General features: G+C 39.8%; 1 protein-coding gene and 1 long non-coding RNA gene across 8 annotated transcripts in view; one reads left to right on the top strand and one right to left on the bottom strand.

Moving 5' to 3' along the window:
* The window catches only part of LOC126060033 (uncharacterized), a 33,851-nt gene extending 12,233 nt beyond the window's left edge, over positions 1-21,618 (bottom strand). For 2 of the 3 annotated variants that reach the window (XR_007513515.1, XR_007513514.1), the window contains exons 1-2: positions 21,530-21,618; positions 18,873-18,976 (exon numbers count right to left, since the gene is read on the bottom strand). This is a non-coding gene — a long non-coding RNA (uncharacterized LOC126060033). Of the gene's footprint in view, positions 1-14,921; positions 15,084-18,872; positions 18,977-21,529 lie in introns of all 3 variants that reach the window. The other variant, XR_007513516.1, reaches the window with a different exon arrangement.
* FBXW4 (F-box and WD repeat domain containing 4) overlaps positions 20,868-22,745 on the top strand; it is an 87,660-nt gene continuing 85,782 nt past the window's right edge. For 4 of the 5 annotated variants that reach the window (XM_049856102.1, XM_049856101.1, XM_049856103.1 and 1 more), the window contains exon 1: positions 20,868-21,663. In XM_049856102.1, coding sequence (XP_049712059.1) covers positions 20,879-21,663 — 785 coding nt within the window. In that variant the 5' untranslated portion in view covers positions 20,868-20,878. Of the gene's footprint in view, positions 21,664-21,961; positions 22,039-22,745 lie in introns of those variants that run through there. The other variant, XM_049856105.1, reaches the window with a different exon arrangement.

Genomic DNA, 22,745 nt, shown 5'->3' with positions numbered 1-22,745 from the left:
TTTCTTTTTTTTTCCTGGCTTCCCCAGTGGAGGGAGATTTTATGTGGTGGATTTTACCTTAAAGTCTATTTTGCTAGAAATTAATATTGCCACTCCTGCTCTTTTGTGATTATTGTTTGCTTGATACATTTTTTCCATCCTTTTTATAGTTTGTGTCTTTTAGTCTAGGGTGTGTCTCTTGTAGGCAGCATATAGAAAGACTGTGTTTTTTTATCCTGGAGGGAGACTTTATGATATGAGGCCAAGAACATGAGTTTTGCCATCAGTAAACCTGAGCTCATTTTTCAGTTCTGTCATACACTAGCTTTGTGGTCTTGGATAAACCACTTCACCTTTTTGAGCCTCTAAGAAATAAAGATGATAATAACAATAATATCTGTTCTGCTGACATCGCAGATAATTGTTGTAAGCTAGGGAGTGCTATACATTAATTAGGATTATCATTGAGCAAATTCGGCACCGGGCTCCTTGAAAATTGCCTGTGGAGCAAGCCCATTTAGAAGGACCAGCTTTGACCTACTGATATAAGCAGGTCATGGGGTACGGGGGAGAGAAGAGAGTCATTCTTGCTGTAAAGGGGAAAAGACGGATGTGGCGGAAGAAGTAGTATACATGGTTTTGGTCTACCTGGAGAACACAAACACACAGTAAAAAGTATGACCAGTACCAGGTAGTATGAACAAATGCCAAATGAATAGGGAGTCCTAAGGATTTACATAGGAAAGGTTTCAAGGTGGGTGGTGGGTAAGACATGAGTTTGCTTTGATGAATGGATAGGACTCAAATGAGAGAGGACTATTCCAGAAAGAGAACAAGTGGGAGCCAGAGGCCAGGATAAACAAGACATTGGTGCTACTTATCAAGTATGCCAGGCACTGCACATTGTGCTGAATTTTCTTACATACTGTCGTCTATTTAACATACCCACCCCAACCCACGGCCATCAAGTCGATTCCGACCCACAGCGACCCTATAGGACAGAGTAGAACTGCCCCATAGAGTTTCCAAGCAGCACGTGGTGGATTTGAACTGCTGACCTCTTGGTCACTTAACTACTATGCCACCAGGGTTTCCCTAGTTAACATATGCATAATAATACTGCAAATCAGACTTTGTTACCCCTATTTTAAAGATGAGATGGAGGTTTGTGCTTTGCCCAAGTCACTGAGTAAGAAAATGGCAGAACTAGGGTTCAAATCCAGGCTGTCTAACTCCAAGTCCAAAGGTCTTTCCACAGTATATGCTGCTGGTTTGGGTTACAGCAGATAGTTCAGTTTGGATGAGATGGAGGGTTTATATACTGGGGCAATAAGGATGGAGAGGGCTCATGGGAGCCAGAACAATGAGTGTAGTCCAAGGGGTTTGGACTGACCACGAAGACCACGGGTAGCTAAATGTCTTCTGTGTAAGGGAAACTAGCTTGTCCATACCCAGGGCCAAGGCCAAGGCTCTGTGGGGGCATAGGCTGCAGCAGCTGATAATAAGGAAGTTTAGGAGGGAGAAAACTATCACCTTGTTATTTATTCCTAGATGGTTTCTCCTCATGATCTTTTAAGCTTTAGATTATTTTCTTGATTGTGTTATCCCTGGGTACTCTTAAATTCCTCTGCAACTTGCACCCCAGAGACAGCACCATATTTCAGTAGTGGGCAAAGTGAGAAAGATTTTCATTGGTCCTGGATTCAGTGACCTACACTGAAAGTGCTCACAAGCAGACTGTTAGCACCTTGCGTACCACTGCGTCAAACCTGCCAGTAAGAGGCTCCCACATTCTTTTTCTGAGCTGAAGTTTTCGAAGTAGGTCAATGGTGAAAGACGAATTGTTGGGGGACTAACAGAGAATGCCCACTCTCTTCATTGTGTGTGGGAAATTCTCGATTGATTAAATACCAGGTTGCTTGGGGTCTTAAGTATGCAGCAGCAGCAGCAGGAACAGCAGCAGCAATTCTTTCTTTCCTTCCATCCTTCTATTCAAATGAATTTTAAAATGGACACAGATGTTCAAAGACTTAAAAATATGTTTATGTCCTATGACCAGCAATTTCACTATTAGGGATTCATAAGCAAATTTAAAGCAAAATCAAGAATGTGAATGTATAGTGCTCTTTATAATGCCCCAAATTTGGACACCTAGGTGTCTAATAATAGGAAATTGGTTGAATAAATTACATCTTATTTAGTGGTATGATGTGCAGCCATTAAAATGATATTGCTGAAGAACAATTAATGATAGAGGAACATGTTAAAGTTATATTAAGCTAGAGCTGAGGCTAATTTTTAAGTTTTAAAAGTGTATTTACAAAAGACCATATGGAAGGCTAGGTGGCAGATTTTCTCAAAAAAAAAAAAAAAAAACAACCCATTGCCATCGAGTCGATTCCAACTCATAGCAACCCTATAAGGCACAGCGTCTGATGAATTCCAACTGCCGATCTTTTGGTTAGCAGCTGTAGCTCTTAACCACTATGCCACCAGGGTTTCCGATTTTTTTTAGTTGTCTTTTATTTGTTTTTTTAAGTCTTCCAAAATTCTTTTCTAATTATACGAGAATTATATTACAGATAAATATATTACAGATAAGTTTAAAGTCCCCTTAGATCACCTCCCTCAATTATGTACATACATATATATAATTTTTGAACCTCCTAAAATTATATAGCACTGTTTCATCTATATCATTTTTATAATATCAATTTGCATCTTGTTTATATCCCACTAAACGATATTTCTTAAACATGTTTCCATGTCACTTTTTTCCTCTTTCAATCTTCTTATTATGTATTATTCCATAGTATGAATACATTATAGGTTTTTTCAGCCAGTCCCTCACATTTAGGTTATTTACAGTTTTTTTTTTTTTTGCTATTACAAACAATGCTACATGAACACAATTTATATTTTCTAAATTGATTCCAGTAATTACGTTTGTAAAGAAAAAATATTTTAAAATATCGCAAACATCTGTTATTTTAATTTGAGCTGGAACAAAGGCAGTGGCTTTTAGGTACTCATTCAGTGTACGCCCCCACTTTCCTAGAGGCACATGCCCTAACACCGTTGATGTGTTAGGAACTAAGTGATAACACTTGGCTGCCATTTATTATTTTTTTTTCTCACAATTCAGAGCAGTATAAATCTATCAACTCCCCGACTTTCAGGATCCATATGAAAACACCAGAAGACCAACAACTGCTCCAGACATGGGACTGAATCCCGTTCCTTCTAAAACCTCAAATCCAAGGAAGTGAGACCTGGGAAGAGATTTTCAGACCACAGACGGGAGGAGGTGATGAGCTAGGTACCTCAACCCCCGTGTCACATTAGAATTCTTAGATAGAATTTATATACTTTGATCCCTTGCATACGCAACCACATTAGGTCCTGCCACCACCTGATCTTCAACTCCTAATCTTACACTTGGGATGCTGGAGTTGTTGGAGTTAATGAGGAAATCAGCAAACACCCAGCACCTTCTACTTGGTGCCATGTCATCCTTAACCAAAGGTGCAACTGAGTGTAAAATAAGTAAAGTTTTTCCATTTGCTGAAATCGGTCACAACACAAAGGCTTTCCAGTTTAAAAAAAAATTCCCTTTTTTTTCAACCTCCCCTCAAACCTCTAATCTCATCTGTGGAAAAAAACAAAAAACAAAAAAACTGTACTGTCCACTAAACAGTCTATTTTCAAAGTGAGGAGAATTTCCCTGTGAGGAAAGCCCTCAGTAACTGCGGTTCACGAATTCCTGCTTGTTTATAGAAAGCAGTGGCTAAGGATAGACACTTTGAAACCACCTGTGAAAGAATTAAAGCCCAAGGGGGGCAAAACCCCCATCACAAACAGAATCTCACTGATCAAGTGTGAAAGAAAAGGAAGAAAGAAAAAGCCAAGTAGATCTTTGCAGGCAACCACTAGATGGACATAGAATTCAAAAACATTCTTTAGTGAGATCAAGGGTGGCAGGCTTTGAAGCCTGGAGGGCTGGTGAGTCTCAGAAACGGCCTGGCCGTGGCAATCCCCACACCGAAGCGTCCACAGTCTTGCACTTGCTGGAGTAAAGCATTTAAATTGGAACAATGTCAAATTTCACAGCTATCTTATGTCCAGTGACCTTACAGGACCCCAAAGGAAAGACAGATAAAAAATGATTGTTCTAAACAAGTTCCTGAAAGCGAAGAAGGCAGATAGGCAACTGTGAGAAACAAGCCTTCAAAATGAAAACGCCCACAAACTATTGCGTTTGGAGAGGCAAACAGTGCTTATTTATTTAATCGTCTATTTATTCTTTTTCCTTAGGATTCATAGTGTGTCTGGTTCTTTATAGAGCACACACAAAGATAAAGTTATAGCGCCACAGTAAATTAATTTATGAGAATAATGTTATTATGGGGAAAGGAGTGGTAACAATTATTCTGAATATTTTAATACATTGAAAGGGATTTAATTGTTATAAAAAAAGTGAGACATAATTACTGTCTGACAGAAAAAAAACAAACTAGATGTTATGATAACGATTTATGAGGACCAAAGCGAGATCTCAAACTTCTGTTGTGCTTTTTAGACAAGAATTTCAATGACACACTTCACATTCCCTAACTGTGCCTAAGTGAGTCACCTTAGCTTAATTTTTTTTTGTTTTAAAAGAAATAAACATTATAAAAAAAAATAGATAGCTAAAATTTCCTTCCGCCACTACTCTCAATCTTATAGCCTGCCCTCCTTCCCAGAGGCAGCTAGTACTGTGAATTTGTGTGTATAACTGTTCTATTTTTTGTACTTTTAGATACATATACATGATACTCAAAGAATTATGATACTGTTTTGTGCATTTAAATTTTTTTCATAAGGGTATCATACTGTATTCATTCCACTTGACTTTTTTTGCCATCTACCCAGGTATACCTGTATATATACATACATATTTTTTATTCCTTTTTTGGACTTAATGTTTTAAAGGACGAAGCCGAGGAGGAAGAAGTTTATTCACATAAAAAGAACCGTTACATGTACCTGTATGTTTCTGCCTGACTTTGATTGAAAGACTAAAGTCAGGAGGACGTCTTTAAAGAAGTGAGGAATGTATTAGGTTTTCGAAAGACATGGAAGAAAATGCAAACTAACAGAGTGTGTCAAAGAACATTTCAGAGATAACCATTAAAATAATTTCTTAAACTATCAGTTGTGAGGTTTGCCATATGAACTTTCTTTTACTATTTAGCGTATAGGCTCTACGGTCTTTTTAACATTTAGGCTAGAGGAAGGCTTTGACTATGAAAGATATATTTAAGAAGGGATACTATACTAATCAAGTCAAGGTTTACTAAAACAAAACAACAATAACAACCCCAGAAATTCTATGAAACGCTATCATTGAAGTCTAACAGGTGGACACACAAACCAATTAAAAATGAAAGAGACTTTGATTAATGTAGTTGTTGGTGTGTGTTGAATAAAATACATTCAAAATGTTTTGTAGTGTGAGATAAAGATATAGAGGTCACATGGTGAGCGCTGTTTATTTTAGTAGTTTTAATTTTACCTTGTCAGTGCCCTTCTATACAAAACTTGAGAAAGCAAGACTTTGATTTGTTCAGGTTTCCTTAAGGAGGGGCAACAGAATCCTTGAAGCCTGATTTGAAAAAGATGGATAAGATATTCCACCAAAAATTCAACATCACCTTTAATCTTGCCCTCTCCTCCTCTAATCCCTAGGTAATGTTTTGTGCTTCTTTTGCAGGAAAGCAATTTTGTTAATCACTTTAGCACCAATTCTTGCATCCCTGGCAATACTCAGAACTGCTTCCATCCAAGTCTTTGATGTGGGAAAGAAACACACACACTCTTTCGCATGTAATCTGAAGACAATTCACCTCTTGCCAGTGAATGCACAGCACTCCACTTTAATAGAGAGCAAGTTTTGTGGAGGTTTCTAATCCTTTCTGCCAAAGAGGAGAAGAGAGAGAATCACTCAGGTAGCCCGACCTCATTCGGCAGTTAAAATCACTTGGAATGTTTTGTGGTATGTTTGGGGCTTTTGCAAAATATCACTTGCTGAAGATTACTGCTCTCTGAGGAAATCAAAACAACTCAAGATCAAAAAATAAATAAATAAAATTGGGGGGGAAGGTTGCCCATCACCAACTCAAACAGGAATTCTTCTCAACTCAGATAACTCTTGATCTAAGTGTATTACAGGAAACCTGCTTTAATCCCTCAAAGCAATGGTGTTACAGATAAGTGGCGGGAACTGAGGTGGCTTAAATTCCAGAAATGTACAGAAGATTTGGTTGGAAACAAAACTAAAAAAGCAAGCTCAATCTGCATTGCTGACTTGAAGAGGTAAATATGAGGCAGTAAACATGCAAAGAATGACCCCCTAAAAAAGAAATAACCATAGAAGTCCAGAATTGTCTTAATGGTCTCATAGGTTGCTTACAGTGTGTGTGTGTGTGTCTGTGTGTGTGTGTGTGTCCGGGGTTTAAAGAAATTGAAATTATTTTACTGATTTCTGGATCTGATGGAGTTCATTTGACCATTTATTTATATGATTCACTGTGATGCTACATTTTGAAGCTTTATTTCAAAAATTATTTTCTTTCTCTTTTTATAATTTTTAGTCGAGCTCCAGTGTTTTCTCCCTGTTTAGTCCTTTTCCATAATAAAGCACTTACTTAAATGTAGTAGAATGGACTCTTTTTTTTTTCTGTCAGTAACTATCATTTTCACAATCTGGATATTAATTTTGATTTACCTTCTGACATCCTTGGCAACGTTTTTTTTTTTTTTTCCTGACATCCTAGTTAACACATTACAAGCTCGATACATTTCTCTCTCTCTGTCTCTTCACTGTAGGTTTCTATTGCAAAGTAATGACAATTTCTTTCTTTATGGCCTCTTCCTTTGCCCAAAACATGCTAAAAAAAATGCCCTTTCACTTTTTAGAGAGTCTCATTTCTTAGAGGCAAAATTTATTTTTTGATAGGTAATACATATGGATAGTTAATATTTAAAAACTTAAAAGGTATAAAATGGTGTGCAGTAAAAAAGAAATTCTGTCTTCCATCCACACAGTTCTCTTCCTTACGGGCAAACAAATACAGGTAGCAGCGTTTTGTGTATCTTTTCAGAGATATTTGGCAAATACAAATCAAGCACACAAATACAGTTTTCCTCTCACAAATGGCAATATATTACACATACTGAATACATTTTGCTTTTTTCACTTAATGTATATTAAAGATCTTTCTACAGCAATGCATATGATCTTCCTCATTCTTTTTAACAGCTGCTTATTCTATTCTATGAATGTTCCATGATTTTCTTAAACAGTTTGGGAGACTCTTGCTCCAAACACTTCTATTCTCTGTCAATGGCTTGTTTCTTCTTCAGCTGTGTCTATGACTCTATCTTGGGTACTGCTGATTAGTGATTTTAATTGTAATTTTAACATGGATGGTTTAAAATTTTTCTAAATTACCAAAAGTGGTACGGGTTTATTTTTATTTTTTTAAATGAGCATTATGGAATTTGTATGATGCCAACACTTTCAATTACTTCTTGATAATTGCCAGTCTCATCATGGATCCTACCTAGATTGTGTCACAACCTGCCTGCTTAAACATTTAAAATTTTGATTTATTGATTTCCTGTTGTTTGTTGTTGTTAGGTGCCATCCAGCTGGTTCTGACTCATAGCGACCCCATGTATAACAGAACAAAACGTTGCTCAGTCCTGCACCATCCACACAGTTGTTATGCTTGAGGCCATTGTTGCAGCCACTGTGTCAATCCATCTCATTGAGGGTCTTCCCCTTTTTCATTGATTATCTACCAAGCATGATGTCCCTCTTCAGGGACTGGTCCCTCTTGACAACATGTCCAAAGTATGTGAGACAACGTCTCACCATTCTCGCTTCTAAGGAGCATGCTGGCTGTACTTCTAAGACATTTGATTTCCTGTGTGGGCTAAATAAGATACTGAATTGAGAATTTCCTTTTAATAGCTGATATTAACTTTAATTCTCTTAACCTTACAAAATGTTATTAAATATTATTGCTTTACACATCTTTAAACACCAATTCAATACTCTACCTCATATACCACTAAAGACTCAAATCAGGGATGTTGGAAATTGTGGTTGACCTCAGCTCTTTGGAATAGCTATTGCAAGCTCTGGGGCCTGACCATTGTGGTTTCTCTCCTATTGTTGAGTGGTCCAAGGGATGGAGACTTAAGAGATTGTTGAGTACATCTCCAAAGGTGTGCCCCACAACCACTGAGCTTGGTCATGCCTGTAAGAATGCAAGAGCACCTGAACAAAAGTTTTACTTCTTGGTGGCTCCACAGTAAATGGAGGACCACGTGCTTGCCAAGTGAGAATTTAAAGTCTTAACTCTATCTTGCCAAGGACTGAAACCTCTGTGATTACAGTTTGGTTCTATTATCAGGCTGACTTCAGTGTCAGCTTCTTAATCTGTCCATTTCACTCCTAATTTATAAGGTTCTACTGCAGATGTGAACTTTAGCTTCTTTTTCTCACTCTTTCATGGGAAAACTCTTCTAGTGGAAAACTTGTCATCTGTTGTGATGAAGAGTTGGTGTTGACCTGAAGCAAGAGTTGGTGATCCAGTGGCTCTTGTCCTGTTAGGAACAGGTGGTCTCTCTAAGCTCCATGTGTTTGGAAACTTCTCTGACCAGTGCTTGTGTTGCTAAAGGGAGAAGAAAAGCTCAAACTGTACTCCTTGTTTCCAGGTCAAACTACTGACCCTGGAAAAACCCCCAGGGACTAGCTTGGACTTCTTGCTGCTTTTCTCTCCATGGCGGATTTTAAGTGTAAGGAATTTTCTCATTCATCTCTCTTTGTGTTTGAAAATGACTTTTGTAAGGGGAAAATTCCTTTATATGAAATATGTTACTTATTAGAGGCAGTGACACAGTTTTTCAAAATAACAGTTAAATTTTGGTCCAAAGACCATAATTGCTACTGCTTTTTATTTAGTATGTGTGTGTGCATAATTTTTACTAAAAAAAAAAAACAAATAAGACCTATTCTTATTCCATTCACATCCAAATTTGCGTTTATATTTAACAACTGAACACAACCTACCATCTATTCAAAATAATGTAATTGAATGATACTCCAGAAAAGTTGTCTTTTGTGTTTATCACATTTTTAACAGGACTCAGAACTTAGGACAAGATATAAAATTATATTCTGTGGTTTCATCCAGTGTTATGAATGTCTCAAATGAAAAAAATTTACTTGATGTTAGGCATTGTTAAATAGTGTTAATAATAATTATACAATCAGAAATAAGAATTTTATATTTACCCTGGCATTTTTTTCTCTAGAATAACTGAAGATGCTTAAGAGAATTTTTTTTTTCCTGGAACTGAATTCTCACTCTTTTTTTGGAAAAGAACTCATAGAATCATATTTATAAACATAGATGGACTTGGAGGACTTTATACTGAGTGAAATAAGTCAATCACAAAAAGACAAATATTGTATAAAAAGTCAAGAATAGACATACACACAGAAAGCAAAGTTCTTTGATGGTTACCAGGGATGGAAGGGAGAGGGAAGGGGAATCACTTTCTATGTAGTAGACACTTGTTACTTTTGGTGATGGGAAAAGCAATCACAAACACGGATGAAGTCAGCACAACTTGACCAAGGTAAATGAAGACACTAAAAAGTACATGAGAAAAAGGGAAAATTTTGGTAAATGCTGTAACATACAATTTTGCAACAACAGTAAAAACCACCAAAAATATGTGTGTGCTTACGTTGGTAGATATGCATATATGTGTATAGTAAAAAGGCATATGCAAGTAAATACATGTCATGTATAGGTGTATCTGTAGGCATAAGTACACATATGTTTGTGTGTGCTGCATATATTACACATATATTACAAACCTCATGGGGGCACAGTTACCGAGGCTTCCTAGACAACTTGAAGGATTGGTTTACTGAGTCAAAAGCTTGAGACCATAGTCTCAAGAAACAACTTAGTCAATTGGCATAACATAGTTCACAAAGATAATGTTCTACATCTGGGTTTGATCAGTAGTGTCTGGGGTCTTAAAAGCTTGTAAGCAGCCATCTAAGATACAACTATGGTCTCTATTTGTATGGAGCAAAAGAGAATGAAGGAAATCAAAGGCTCAAAGAAGAAACTAGACCACGGGACTAATAGCCCACACCACACACAACCTTTTCAAACCTAAGACCAGAAGAACTAGATGGTGCCCGGCAACCACTACCTACCATTCTGACAAGGGCACAATAGAAGGTGCCAGATAGTGTGGGAGAAAAATGTAGAATAAAATTCAAATTCCTAAAAAAGGCCAGACCTACTGGACAGAGACTAGAGGAACCCCTGAGACTATTGCCCTAAGATTGCCTTTGAACTTAGAATTGAAGCTATTTTTGCTGGTCACCTTTCAGCCAAATTGGCTTATAAAATAAACGATATCACCCATGAGTAATGTGCTTCCTTCAGCAATTAACTATCTGAGACCAAATGGTCAACAGTTGCCTAAAAGCAAAGATGAGACAGCAAGGAGGAGAAGAAAAGCTAGGTCAGTGGAAACAAAACAAAGTAGAAATGATGAGAATTCTGACACAGTGTAAAATTTGGGTACCAGTGGCCCTGAACAATTTATATAAAAACTGTTAAAGGGGAACCTAATTTTCTCTATAAACTTTTACCTAAAACACAATAAAATATAATTTTTTTAAAAGATCATATTTTTACATTTCCTATCTCAGTGGTGGTGGTGGTTGTTAGTTGCTGTTGAGTCAATTTTGACTCTTAGTGACCCGTACACAGAGTAGACATGTGCTCAATAGAGTTTTCATGGCTCTGACACTTTCGGAAAGCAGATCGCTAGGCCTTTCTTCCAAGGTGCCTCTGGTGGGTTTGAACTGCCAACCTTTTGGCTAGAAGTTGAGTGCTTAACTGTTTGCACCATTTGGGGATGCCTATCTTGGGTTTACGGGTTTTTATCTTAGTTGTAACCACATTTATTTATTATGTCTTTTTTTTAATAAAGAATCAGGATCTGAAAGCAATGTAAAAAATCACCAGGTGATTATGAAAATTTCACAAGGTTTTGTGGTTCCCTTCATCTTTAAGTTTTATCATGTGCTGCCAAATAACTCAGTCTTCTGACTGGCAGACAAAAACCTGTTGCCGTCGAGTTGATTCTGACTCATGGCGACTCTATAGGACAGAGTAGAACTGCCCCATAGTTTCCAAGGAGCACCTGGTAGATTTGAACTGCCAACTTTTTGGTCAGCAGCTGTAGCTCTTAACTACTACACCACCAGGGTTTCCCTGACCAGCAGAGATCTGAAAAATGACAATCAAATTCTGATGCCCTGTGGCAATACGGAAATTTATCTTAGACTTTAATGCTGATGGTGTGTTCTCCATTTTGTACAAAATCTCTTTGAACATCACCTATTGACACAAAGAAAGTTACTGAAGACTGACTAATCTGATGGCATTACTAATTGGCAAATCTGGAAATCTGTCCCTCCCCTTCCTCAAAGTTACATTTTATATTTCTCTTCTGCCAATCCTCTTACTTGCTTTTCTGCCTATGGACATATGGCCCTCAAATTTTGTATACATATGTGTATTTATGTAATACCTACATTAATACCCCCCCAAAACCCAAAAACTCATTGCCATTGAGTCAATTCCAACTCATAGTGACCCTATAGGACAGAGCAGAACTGCCCCATAGGTTTCCAAGGCTGTAATCTTTTTTTAAATTTTTACAGAAGCAGATTGCCACATCTTTCTCCAGAGGAGTGGCTAGTGGGTTTGACTAGCCAACCTTTCGTTTAGCAGCTGAGTTCCAAGGCATACATATATATACATATATGCCTTAGAGCTCAGCTGTGCCTCCAAGGCATATATATATATATATATAAAATATATTAATATGTATACAAAATTTATATACAAATTTGGTTGGAAATGTCTGTTTTTCATGGTTGTAAAGTCAGAACAGGTCTTCAAAGGTTATCTGACCCTTTGGAAAATGAATTTTTCTAATACAGCTGTTAGTTTGGATGACCTGAAACCTTCAAAAGTACTTTTTGTTGAAGATGACTCACGGAAATTATTTCTACTTTTTTCTTTTGCATCTGGGGTGACAGGATAGGGTTTCATAATATTATTAATTTGTATAACTCAAGAAACAATGCTTTCATGTGCATTTTGATTAATTTTTACAAAGATTTTCTGTAAAATCACAAAAGGCTAAAATGGACTTAAGAATAATTTTTTTAAATTAACTTTTATTGAGCTTCACGTGAACGTTTACAAATCAAGTCAGACTGTCACATATAAGTTTATATACACCTTACTCTGTACTCCCACTTGCTCTCCCCCTAACGAGTCAGCCCTTCCACTCTCTCCTTTCCTGACAATTTTGCCAGCTTCCAACTCCCTCTATCCTCCCATCCCCCCCCCAGACAGGAGATGCCAACACAGTCTCAAGTGTCCACCTGATATAATTAGCTCCCTCTTCATCAGCATCTCTCTCCTACCCACTGTCCAGTCCCTTTCATGTCTGATGAGTTGTCTTCAGGAATGGTTCCTGTTCTGGGCCAACAGAAGGTTTGGGGACCATGACCACCGGGATTCCTCTAGTCTCAGTCAGACCATTAAGTATGGTCTTTTCGTGAGAATTTGGGGTCTGCATCCCACTGATCTCCTGCTCCCTCAGGGGTTCTCTGTTGTGCTTCCTGTCAGGGCAGTCATCGATTGTGGACGGGCACCAACTAGTTCTTCTGGTCTCAGGATGATGTAGGTCTCTGGTTCATGTGGCCCTTTCTGTCTCTTGGGCTTAGTTATCGTGTGACCTTGGTGTTCTTCATTCTCCTTTGATCCAGGTGGGTTGAGACCAATTGATGCATCTTAGATGGCCGCTTGTTAGCATTTAAGACCCCAGATGCCACATTTCAAAGTGGGATGCAGAATGTTTTCATAATAGAATTATTTTGCCAATTGACTTAGCAGTCCCCTTAAACCATGGTTCCCAAACCCCCACCCTTGCTCCGCTGACCTTTGAAGCATTCAGTTTATCCCGGAAACTTCTTTGCTTTTGGTCCAGTCCAGTTGAGCTGACCTTCCATGTATTGAGTGTTGTCCTTCCTTTCACCTAAAGCAGTTCTTATCTACTAATTAATCAGTAAAAAACCCTCTCCCACCCTTCCTCCCTCCCCGCCTCGTACCCACAAAAGTATGTGTTCTTCTCAGTTTATACTATTTCTCAAGATCTTATAATAGTGGTCTTATACAATATTTGTCCTTTTGCCTCTGACTAATTTCGCTCAGCATAGTGCCTTCCAGGTTCCTCCATGTTATGAAATGTTTCACAGATTCGTCACTGTTCTTTATCGATGCGTAGTATTCCATTGTGTGAATATACCACAATTTATTTAACCATTCATCCGTTGATGGACACCTTGGTTGCTTCCAGCTTTTTGCTATTGTAAACAGAGCTGCAATAAACATGGGTGTGCATATATCTGTTTGTGTGAAGGCTCTTATTTCTCTAGGGTATATTCCGAGGAGTGGGATTTCTGGGTTGTACGGTAGTTCTATTTCTAACTGTTTAAGATAACGCCAGATAGATTTCCAAAGTGGTTGTACATTTTACATTCCCACCAGCAGTGTATAAGAGTTCCAATCTCTCTGCAGCCTCTCCAACATTTATTACTTTGTGTTTTTTGGATTAATGCCAGCCTTGTTGGAGTGAGATGGAATCTCATCGTAGTTTGAATTTGCATTTCTCTAATGGCTAATGATCGAGAGCATTTTCTCATGTATGTTAGCTGCCTGAATATCTTCTTTAGTGAAGTGTGTGTTCATATCCTTTGCCCACTTCTTGATTGGGTTGTTTGTCTTTTTGTGGTTGAGTTTTGACAGAATCATATAGATTTTAGAGATCAGGCGCTGGTCGGAGATGTCATAGCTGAAAATTCTTTCCCAGTCTGTAGGTGGTCTTTTTACTCTTTTGGTGAAGTCTTTAGATGAAAAATAATTTTTATGTATTGTTTTTACAACAGTTTTAGATTTACAGAAAAACTATTAAGATAGTATAGCGCTCCCATATACCCTGAACCCAGTTTCCCCCATTACTAACATCTTACATTAGTGGTCCATTTCCTACAATTAATGAACCAATATTGTTACATTATTATTAACTAAAGTTCACGCTTTATTCAGATCTCTTTAGTAATTTATTTTTTCACCTCAAGTCCTTTTTCTGCCCCAGGACCCCATCTAGGATTCATATTACATTTAGTCGTCATCTCTTATTTGTCTCTTCTGGTCTGTGACAGTTTCTTAGGCTTTCCTTGTCTTTGATGACCTTGAGAGCTTTGAGGAGTATTGGCCAGGTATTTTGTAAAATATTCCTGAACTGGGATTTGTCTGATGTTTTTCTCATTATTAGACTGGGGTTATGGGATGGGTTTTTGGGAGAAGACCACAGAGGTAAAGTGCCATCCATAATCATCACATCTTATCAAGGGTACTTACTATCAACATGACTTATCACTGTGGATGCTGACCATGATTACCTGGCTGAGGTGGTGGTTGTCAGGTTTCTCCACTGTCAAGTTACTCTCTTCCCCCTTTCCGTATTACACTTTTGAAGGAAGTCACTATGTGCAGCCCACATTTAAGTAGTGGAGAGTTGTGCTCCATCTCCTTGAGAGGGAAGTATCTACACACATTATTTGGAATGCTGCTTGGTAGATTTGTAAAATGAACTTTTAAAATATCAAAATGAACTAGCTTAATTCAATTACTTTTTCTTTTTTTTAATATTTAGTTAACACTTCTTAGGTTTTTTCCTTTAAAAAAATAAGATTATGTAATACACATGCTTACCACAGAGAACTTAGAAAATGTAGACAAGTGTAAGGCAGCAGCAGAAAGTACTCCCCATAATTCCACCTCTCATGAGCAACCGTTTCTAGCATTTTGTCATATTTCCTTCCAGTCTTTTCTCTTCTGCATGAAGTATTTGTAAACAGCACTTGGTTTAAATTACTGCACATGAAACACAAATATTTTATCTTTGAATATGGCAAAGAAGGTGGATCCTTATAAAAACAGAGCAGATCTTGGTGATGTTTCTAATAGGATTTCAGAATATAAACTACCAATCTGATAGATGATTTCTGAAAACAATGTTTTAGGGCTCTATCCCTCTATTTATGAGAAGCTCAGATGTTAACATAGGTACAACATTCACTGTAAGTCCTCTTATTTCTTCTCCTTTCTAATACTCTAACTTGTCCTTTATTTTATTATTATATGATAAACAACTTTAAGTAGAACAAATAAGGTTTAAAGACTCTTGGGCAGCTAGTTAAAAACACTGGCAATGATCTGAGCTTCAAATCTCCAACTTTCTTGTGTGTGTTTGGACTCACAAATAACTTTTTTTTTCTTTTTTGAAAGACTCTATTGCTTTTGTAAAGGAGATACATGCTTTTCATTAAAACAGATCAAGGAATTCAGAAAAGTACAAATTAAAAAATTCTATAACCTAGAAATAACTATTATTAGCATCATTCCACAAAACCTCCCTCTGCATATATACAGATAGAGATACATTTACAGAAAAAGACTCATATTATACATACATTGTTACTTAAATGTAACAGAATAAAATGAAGCTGAAGCAAAATGAAGGAATTACTGAATTTTAGTTATATGTTGCTATGCAAGATATATATATATTTTTTTCTAGAATCCTATAAAGTTTTGCAAGAAGATTATGGGGTCTACAATGATTAACTCTTAAAAGTAACTGAGACAAGAACAGGGACTACTTCAGTTGCTTAGGAGCAGCTCTTATTTTTTTAATTTTTATTGTGCTTTAAGTGAAAGTTTACCAATCAAGTCAGTCTCTCATATAAAAATTTTTATACACCTTACTATATACTCCTAATTGCTCTCCCCCTAATGAGACAGCCTGTTCCTTCCCTTTACTCTCTTTTCGTGTCCATTCCACCAGCTTCTAACCCCCTCCACCCTCTCATCTCCCCTCCGGATAGGAGATGCCAACATAGTCTCAAGTGTCTACTTGATCCAAGAAGCTCATTTTTCACCAGCCTCTTTTGCTATCCTATTGTCCAGTCCAATCCCTGTCTAAAGAGCTGGCTTCGGGAATGGTTCCTGTCCTGGGCCAACGGAAGGTCTGGGGGCCGTGACCACCGGGGTCCTTCTAGTCTCAGTCAGACCATTAAGTCTGGTCTTTTTACAAGAATTTGGGGTCCACATCCCACTGCTCTCCTGCTCCCTCAGGGGTTCTCTGTTGTGTTCCCTGTCAGGGCAGTCATCAGTTGTAGTGGGGCACCATCTAGCCCTTCTGGTCTCAGGCTGATATAGTCTCTGGTTTATGTGGCCCTTTCTGTCTCTTGGGCTTGTAATTACCTTGTGTCCTTGGTGTTCTTCATTCTCCTTTGGTCCAGGTGGGTTGAGACCAATTGATGCATCTTAGATGGCTGCTTGCTAGCGTTTATGACCCCAAGCGCCGAGGAGCAGCTTTTATTTATATCAAAACTGCTCGGTAGTCAGAGATAAAGTATATTAAATATGTCTTTATTAGTTATAAGGGATCTTAGAAGACCCTGAATTCATGCTGTGTATGCTGAAGGCCTGGTTCAGAATACAAACTTTGGGACCAGACCATCTGGATTTTAATACCTGCTCTGCGACTTAATAGCCATTTGACCATAGGCTTCAGTTCCATCTTCTGAAAAATAGGTTTAATAATAGTATCTTCCTCATGGAGTTGTTCAGTGGAATAAGCAAGACAATACATGGAAAGCTTTTATGGTAGTGACTGACATAATAATTGCTACATAAATGTAAGATATTATTATTATAGAAAAATGATGTAAACATCTGAGCCAATGTGTTGAAAATTATCATTCACAAAATAATCTCTTTCATTCACCTCAGAATAATTCCCCTATTAAATCCACCTACTCCTAAAGATAAAGGCCCCTGGGGCCCTGCAGGCTTAACCAATGGGCTTTCGGGTTCTGGTGTACTAGATGTGTGAATGGGGTCCTGTCTGAGATTCTGCCACCTGTGTTTATAAGGATGGCCAGAACACAGCAATCCTAGCTTTTTTGGAATCCTAAAACACACATTATGTACCACCTATAGCAGCAACGGAAACCCTGGTGGTGCAGTGGTTAAGAGCTATGGCTACTAACCAAAAGGTCGGCAGTTCAATTCTACCAGGTGCTCCTTGGAAACCCTGTGGGGCAGTTCTACTCTGTCCTATAGGGTCACTACGAGTCGGAATCAACTAGACGGCAACTGGTTTAGTTTGGTTTTATAGCAGCAACCACCAGGGAAACCCTGGTGGCTAGTTACAGCTGCTAACCAAGAGGTTGGTAGTTTGAACCTACCAGGCGCTCCTTGGAAACTCTATGGGGCGGTTCTACACTGTCCTAAAGGGTTGCTATGAGTCGGGTTTGGCTTTTTTTTTTTTAAATAGCAGCAACAGCCCCTGGGTGGCATGAACAGTTAAGTGCTCAACTACTAGCAGAAAGGTTGATGGTTCAATCCACCTGGAGGTGCCTTAGAAAACAGGCCTGGCAATGTGCTTCAGCAAGGTCACAGCCTTGAAAACCTATGGGACAGTTCTACTCTGCACACGTGATGTCTCCGTGAGTTGGAATCGACTCCATGGCAACATAACCACAACAATCACCACTGTACATGTCACTTACATGGACATACTAACACAAAAGAGCTTTATAATTGTACTTTAAAATCCTCTTTAAATAAGAGAACAATCCTCTTTAAAAGTAAACTAACATTAGTGTTTCTAAACACAGAGTATGAAATTTATGTTGATTCTTAAATTTTAAAATATTATGAATTCCATGTTTTGGGCATTAAATGTTTAAAGCAGTCCAATATTTTCAGTTTACTTATTAACTTGTGAATAATTTTTTTTTTTTTTTTAAATAAAAAGCTCTGTAAAATCAAAGGTAAACTTCATTCTCTATGTTATTTTATTGTGATTTCTGGATTTGGTATCAGAATGTATGAACTTCAAGAGAGTTAATAACTTTTCTTAAAGATGTTCCTAAGCCACCATACTCTTTCTACCTTCCTTTTTCTGTCTATTAATATATTTATTTTCTTTGATAGTAAAATATTTAGGTTCTCCATGAAGATATGCATTTCCTTTCATTACAAATTCATCTTTCAGCCACATCTGATTTTTTTTTAACACTCTGTCCCAAAAAAAGAATTTTACAAGTTTTTTTTTTTTTTTTTTTGCAATGCAGTTTTTCTAAGCTTGTTTTAAATCCAAAAATTGGATTTGTATGTGTAGAGATGGATGAAAACTTCTAGCTGCTTTTTTAATGCTCAGGAATTTAAGGGCACACATCACCACCAAAAAAACAGAATATATACCAATTTTTCACTTTGACTTTGCCTTTCTCCCTGTTTTGTGATTATTTTGGCGTTTTTGGAAATCATTAAACCATAAATTCTAGCCTAAGCAGTTCACCTGATCTCTAGTTTGTGAAAGAGGTGTGATTTGATGTTTTTAAAACGATTAATTTCTCCATCAACGAAGGCAACCCGAGGCAACATTTTCTAACAGCTACATTAAAAATATATCTAGCCCCCCCAGAAAAAAACCCAAACCCACTGCTGTCTATTTAGCCCAATATATCCAAAATATTATCATTTCAACATGTAATCGATATAAAATTACTAATGAGATTTTACATTCTTATTGTGTGTGTGTGTGTAAGTCTTCAAAATCTGGTGTGTATTTCATGCCTGTACACATACCTGTTTGGACTAGCCATACTTCAAATACTTAATAGCCACATGTTGGATAGCACAGATCTAGACTTTCACAGGTTTTTCTCAGCTTTCCCTTCAGATTGGAGCCCCTGTGAATGGAAAAAGTTGTACTTGTATGATTACGGATTTTAATCCTGACTTGATTTATGTTGGGTTAATTAAATTAGTTTCTGTGCCTTCCAATCCTCAAGGCAAAACTAGGTTCAACGTGGATGAACTACTCAGCTTTACTATGTGTAAAGAAGTTAAACAGTTAAAAAATAGCCAAACAGTAAGAAATTACAAACATGTCCAACACAAATCTGCACCCAAAATGCAGGAACCATATTCTGTATTCATCTCTGCCTTCCTCCCAGAGTGGCTCACACTACACAAATGTAGCTAGATGGATAGATATTGAATTGATGATGATATTGCCTCAATTTGCAGAGTTCCTATTTTAATAGTCTTCTAATGGTTTCTAAGAGATGGTCTAAATTCGTTGGCTATACTGAAATGCTGTATCAAATATTGCTTTTAATAAGTAAACCACTGGCTGGAGCTTGGAAATCTTTTTCTACACAAAGCCTTTGTTGTATGATTTTTTGGGGGGTGGGGGCAGGGGTAAAGGTATTTTTTGTAACAGGATTTGACCTGTAACTATTAGTGAGAATTTTCTTAGAGGAGTTCAAAGCATTTTACAGGGATCTCATTTATCCCTCGAAAGTAAGGCAGAGGCATTAGCTCCACTACAGACTGAGAACACAAAAAGGCCAAGATAGGTGGGGCTTTTTGTTGTTGTTTTGCTAAGATCAAAAAGTATTTCTAGGGCAAAGCCAGATTCCGGTCTGACCTTGTTATATGATGCTTCCAGAGCACCATAGTACAATGTAAAGCCTTCTACAGGTCTCTCCTCAGCTATGCTAGATGTTGAGTAATTTTCAAAATTGATTTCTCATTCATTCCTGCTCCCAAAATATGGGTCTTAAGATGTAGATAAATACAAAAGAAAACCCCCAAATCCCTCCTATCTGGATTTGGGGTATAAGTTTACACATTTAGACTTTGGGGTACAGGAGGGCATCTTCCTCCTCCCCTCCCAATCTTACTGGCTAGCCCAGTGCTGTGCAATAGAAAAATAATATGAGCCACAAACCCAGGTCACATTGCAATTTTAAATTCCCTAGTGGCTACATTAAAAATTTTTTCAGTCCTATATCCAAAATATGATCACTTCAATATATAATCAATATAAAATTATTAGTGAGATAGTTTACATTCCTGTTTTTGGACCCATCTCCACAATTGCCACATGTGGCTATTGGAAACCTTGTTGGACAGCATGGGTCTAGACTTCAGTAGGTTTTCTTAGCTCTCCCTTCAGATTGGTGCCCCTGTGAGTAGCATGGGTACTATGGGTAAGATATCCGGAGGGTGACCTTGAGGAATCAGCTTGCACTTGGTGGTTAACTTAATAAGAAGCCCTAGCGTTGCCATTTCTGATACATGTCTGTTTTGGGAGTTATGGACTTAGGAACTAGAAGACTGCAGAATATGTCTAAACTACAAGCTCATTGAAAAGACCATATTTCACACCTTGTATGGGAACCCAGGGAATGGAACCTGCAAACTTCTAGAGCTGCAGTTTCGTGGGGCCCTGATATGTGGCCTGTGGAAAGGGGAAATCACCTGAGGAAGAGGAGGGCTCCCAGAAAGGGGAAGGCCACCCAACTAGGTGCTTCTTGAGGGCAGGGGCCCCAACTAGGTGGTTCTTGAAGGCGGAGTGTCCTCTTCTGGCCTCAGGCCAGGTCATTAGCGGGCTTCCTAACAAGTTTGATGAATGAATGCCTGGGCTTACACTAAGCTCTCCTGGCCGCCCAGGGCACTGGGACAGTAGGAAGCGGGGGTCCGCTCCCTGGCCTAGGTCCGCACGCCGAGGCGGGTCCTTGGCCCCGGGTGTGAGGGGCGGGCCCAGGCCTCGGCCTGCGCCGGCCCATGTGACCCGGCCCGACATGGTGTCGCCTCCTCCCGAGGGTGCAGCGGCGGCCGCTCGGGCTCGGCTCCGCGACGGGCCGGCCTCGCGGCCGCTCATGAACAACCAGGGCCGCTCGGGGCCCCCTGGGAACGGCAGGCCCGGAGAAGGCGAGGGTGGGGAGGCGAAGAAACAGCAGGAAGGGAGGGTCGCGAGAGGGAAGCGAAGGAAGGGGAAGGGAAAAGCGGGCGCAGGGCAAGGCGGAAGAGGAAGCGGGGCGGAAGGGAAGCCGGGGCCGCAGAAAGCAAAGGAGGCAGCCGGGCTGGGAACCGAGGCGGGAGCGAGGGCAGGGTCCGGGGAGGAAGGAGAGCGAGGTGGAAGCGAGGGGGAAGGGGCAAGGAGGACCATAAAGGGAGATGAGGGGAGCGCAGGGGCGGGGAAGGAGGCAAAAGGAAGAGAAGATGGGCAGAAGGGAGAAAGGAGAGTCAGAACTGGGCGGCGGGAGGACAGAAGGCAGAGGAGAGAACAGGGACGAGGGGGTCACGCGTGGGGCGGTAATGCAAGGACAGTGGCGGCCATGGCGGCGGCTGCCGAGGAGGAGGCGGCGGCTTGGGAGCCACCCGCCCGCCCCGCCTCGGGGCCCGCGCTCTGGCGTCTGCCGGAGGAGCTGCTGCTGCTCGTCTGCTCCTACCTGGACATGCGGGCCCTTGGCCGCCTGGCCCAGGTGTGCCGCTGGCTGCGGCGCTTCACCAGCTGCGACCTGCTCTGGCGCCGGATAGCCCGGGCCTCGCTCAACTCCGGCTTCACGCGGCTCGGCACCGACCTGTAAGCGCCCGCTCGCCCGCCCGCTCCCCGCCCCGGGCCGGCCCGCGTCCCGGGAAAGGGCGGGGCGCCGCGGCCTGGTCGGCCTGGGCCGTGTCGCACCCGAAATCCGAGGCCTGCGCCGAGACCCCTCCCCGAGCACCCTCGGGGATCCCAGTACCTCTCCTGTCCGAGGACCCCATCAGAGGAAGCCTCCCAAGAGCATCCTGCAGTCAGCACCCTCCCCCGCGGGCGGCTCCTCACTTCTAGCCATCTTAAGCACTTCCTTCAGCTTTGTAATTGTGTCTTTTCGCAGACGTTGAGTGGCCCGGTTCCTCAGCCCCAGAGGAGCCAGGCTGGACGCCTCTTCCAGTCCAGTCTAGGACCCATGTTCACCAGGTGGTCTATCAGAATGTTTCTGTGGACATTCTCCTTCCCCTCTCGCTCCCAATGGTTGTTAGACTTCAGGGCTCAGATAAAATTGAATATGGAGAAGAGTGATGTCTGAAGTAGCTACAGGGCTCAGATCTGGAGGGGGAAAAAAAAGCGCCCTTGGCCCAACTGTCAACTGTAGTTTATGACACAATACAGGCAGAGCTACACAAAAAAGGGTGCCTGCTTGAGGCAGGAGGCTGAATTAGGTCTAGGCTGTGTACAAAGGGATGGTATTGCAATTTGACCTGTTTTTGGTAGGGTGTGAGACCTGTGAATGAAAAACTTACCTGAACCCACTTAAACTGTACAGTAGGACCGGGGAAAAATTGTGTGGGCTTAGGGGCAAAGCTTTCAGAATGATCCCTACTCCATCTAATCGTGGTTTAAAAAAAGGTAGTTCTAATACAGTATAACAACATTAAAGTTTTTTTTCCCAAAAGATAAGGCATAATACATCACAGACAACTATTTTCACTTTTAAAAATTGCTTTTCAGTAGTACACTTCTTCCCCTCCATAGTTGTTATTTTACTGATCCTAAGAGAATAAGTGCATTTTAAGTGTTCGTGGGCTGTACCATAATGAGATTTAAAAAAAAATTCCTCTAATACTGAGTTTTTATGTTGTGTTCAGCTTTTGCTATTACAGATAACAATGAAATGAATAATTAAC

The sequence above is a fragment of the Elephas maximus genome, chromosome 16 (genome assembly GCF_024166365.1).
Source record: "Elephas maximus indicus isolate mEleMax1 chromosome 16, mEleMax1 primary haplotype, whole genome shotgun sequence".
Taxonomy (NCBI): domain Eukaryota; kingdom Metazoa; phylum Chordata; class Mammalia; order Proboscidea; family Elephantidae; genus Elephas; species Elephas maximus.
The sequence above is the reverse complement of the archived record's forward strand: the minus strand, read 5'-3'. Positions and strand labels throughout refer to the sequence as shown.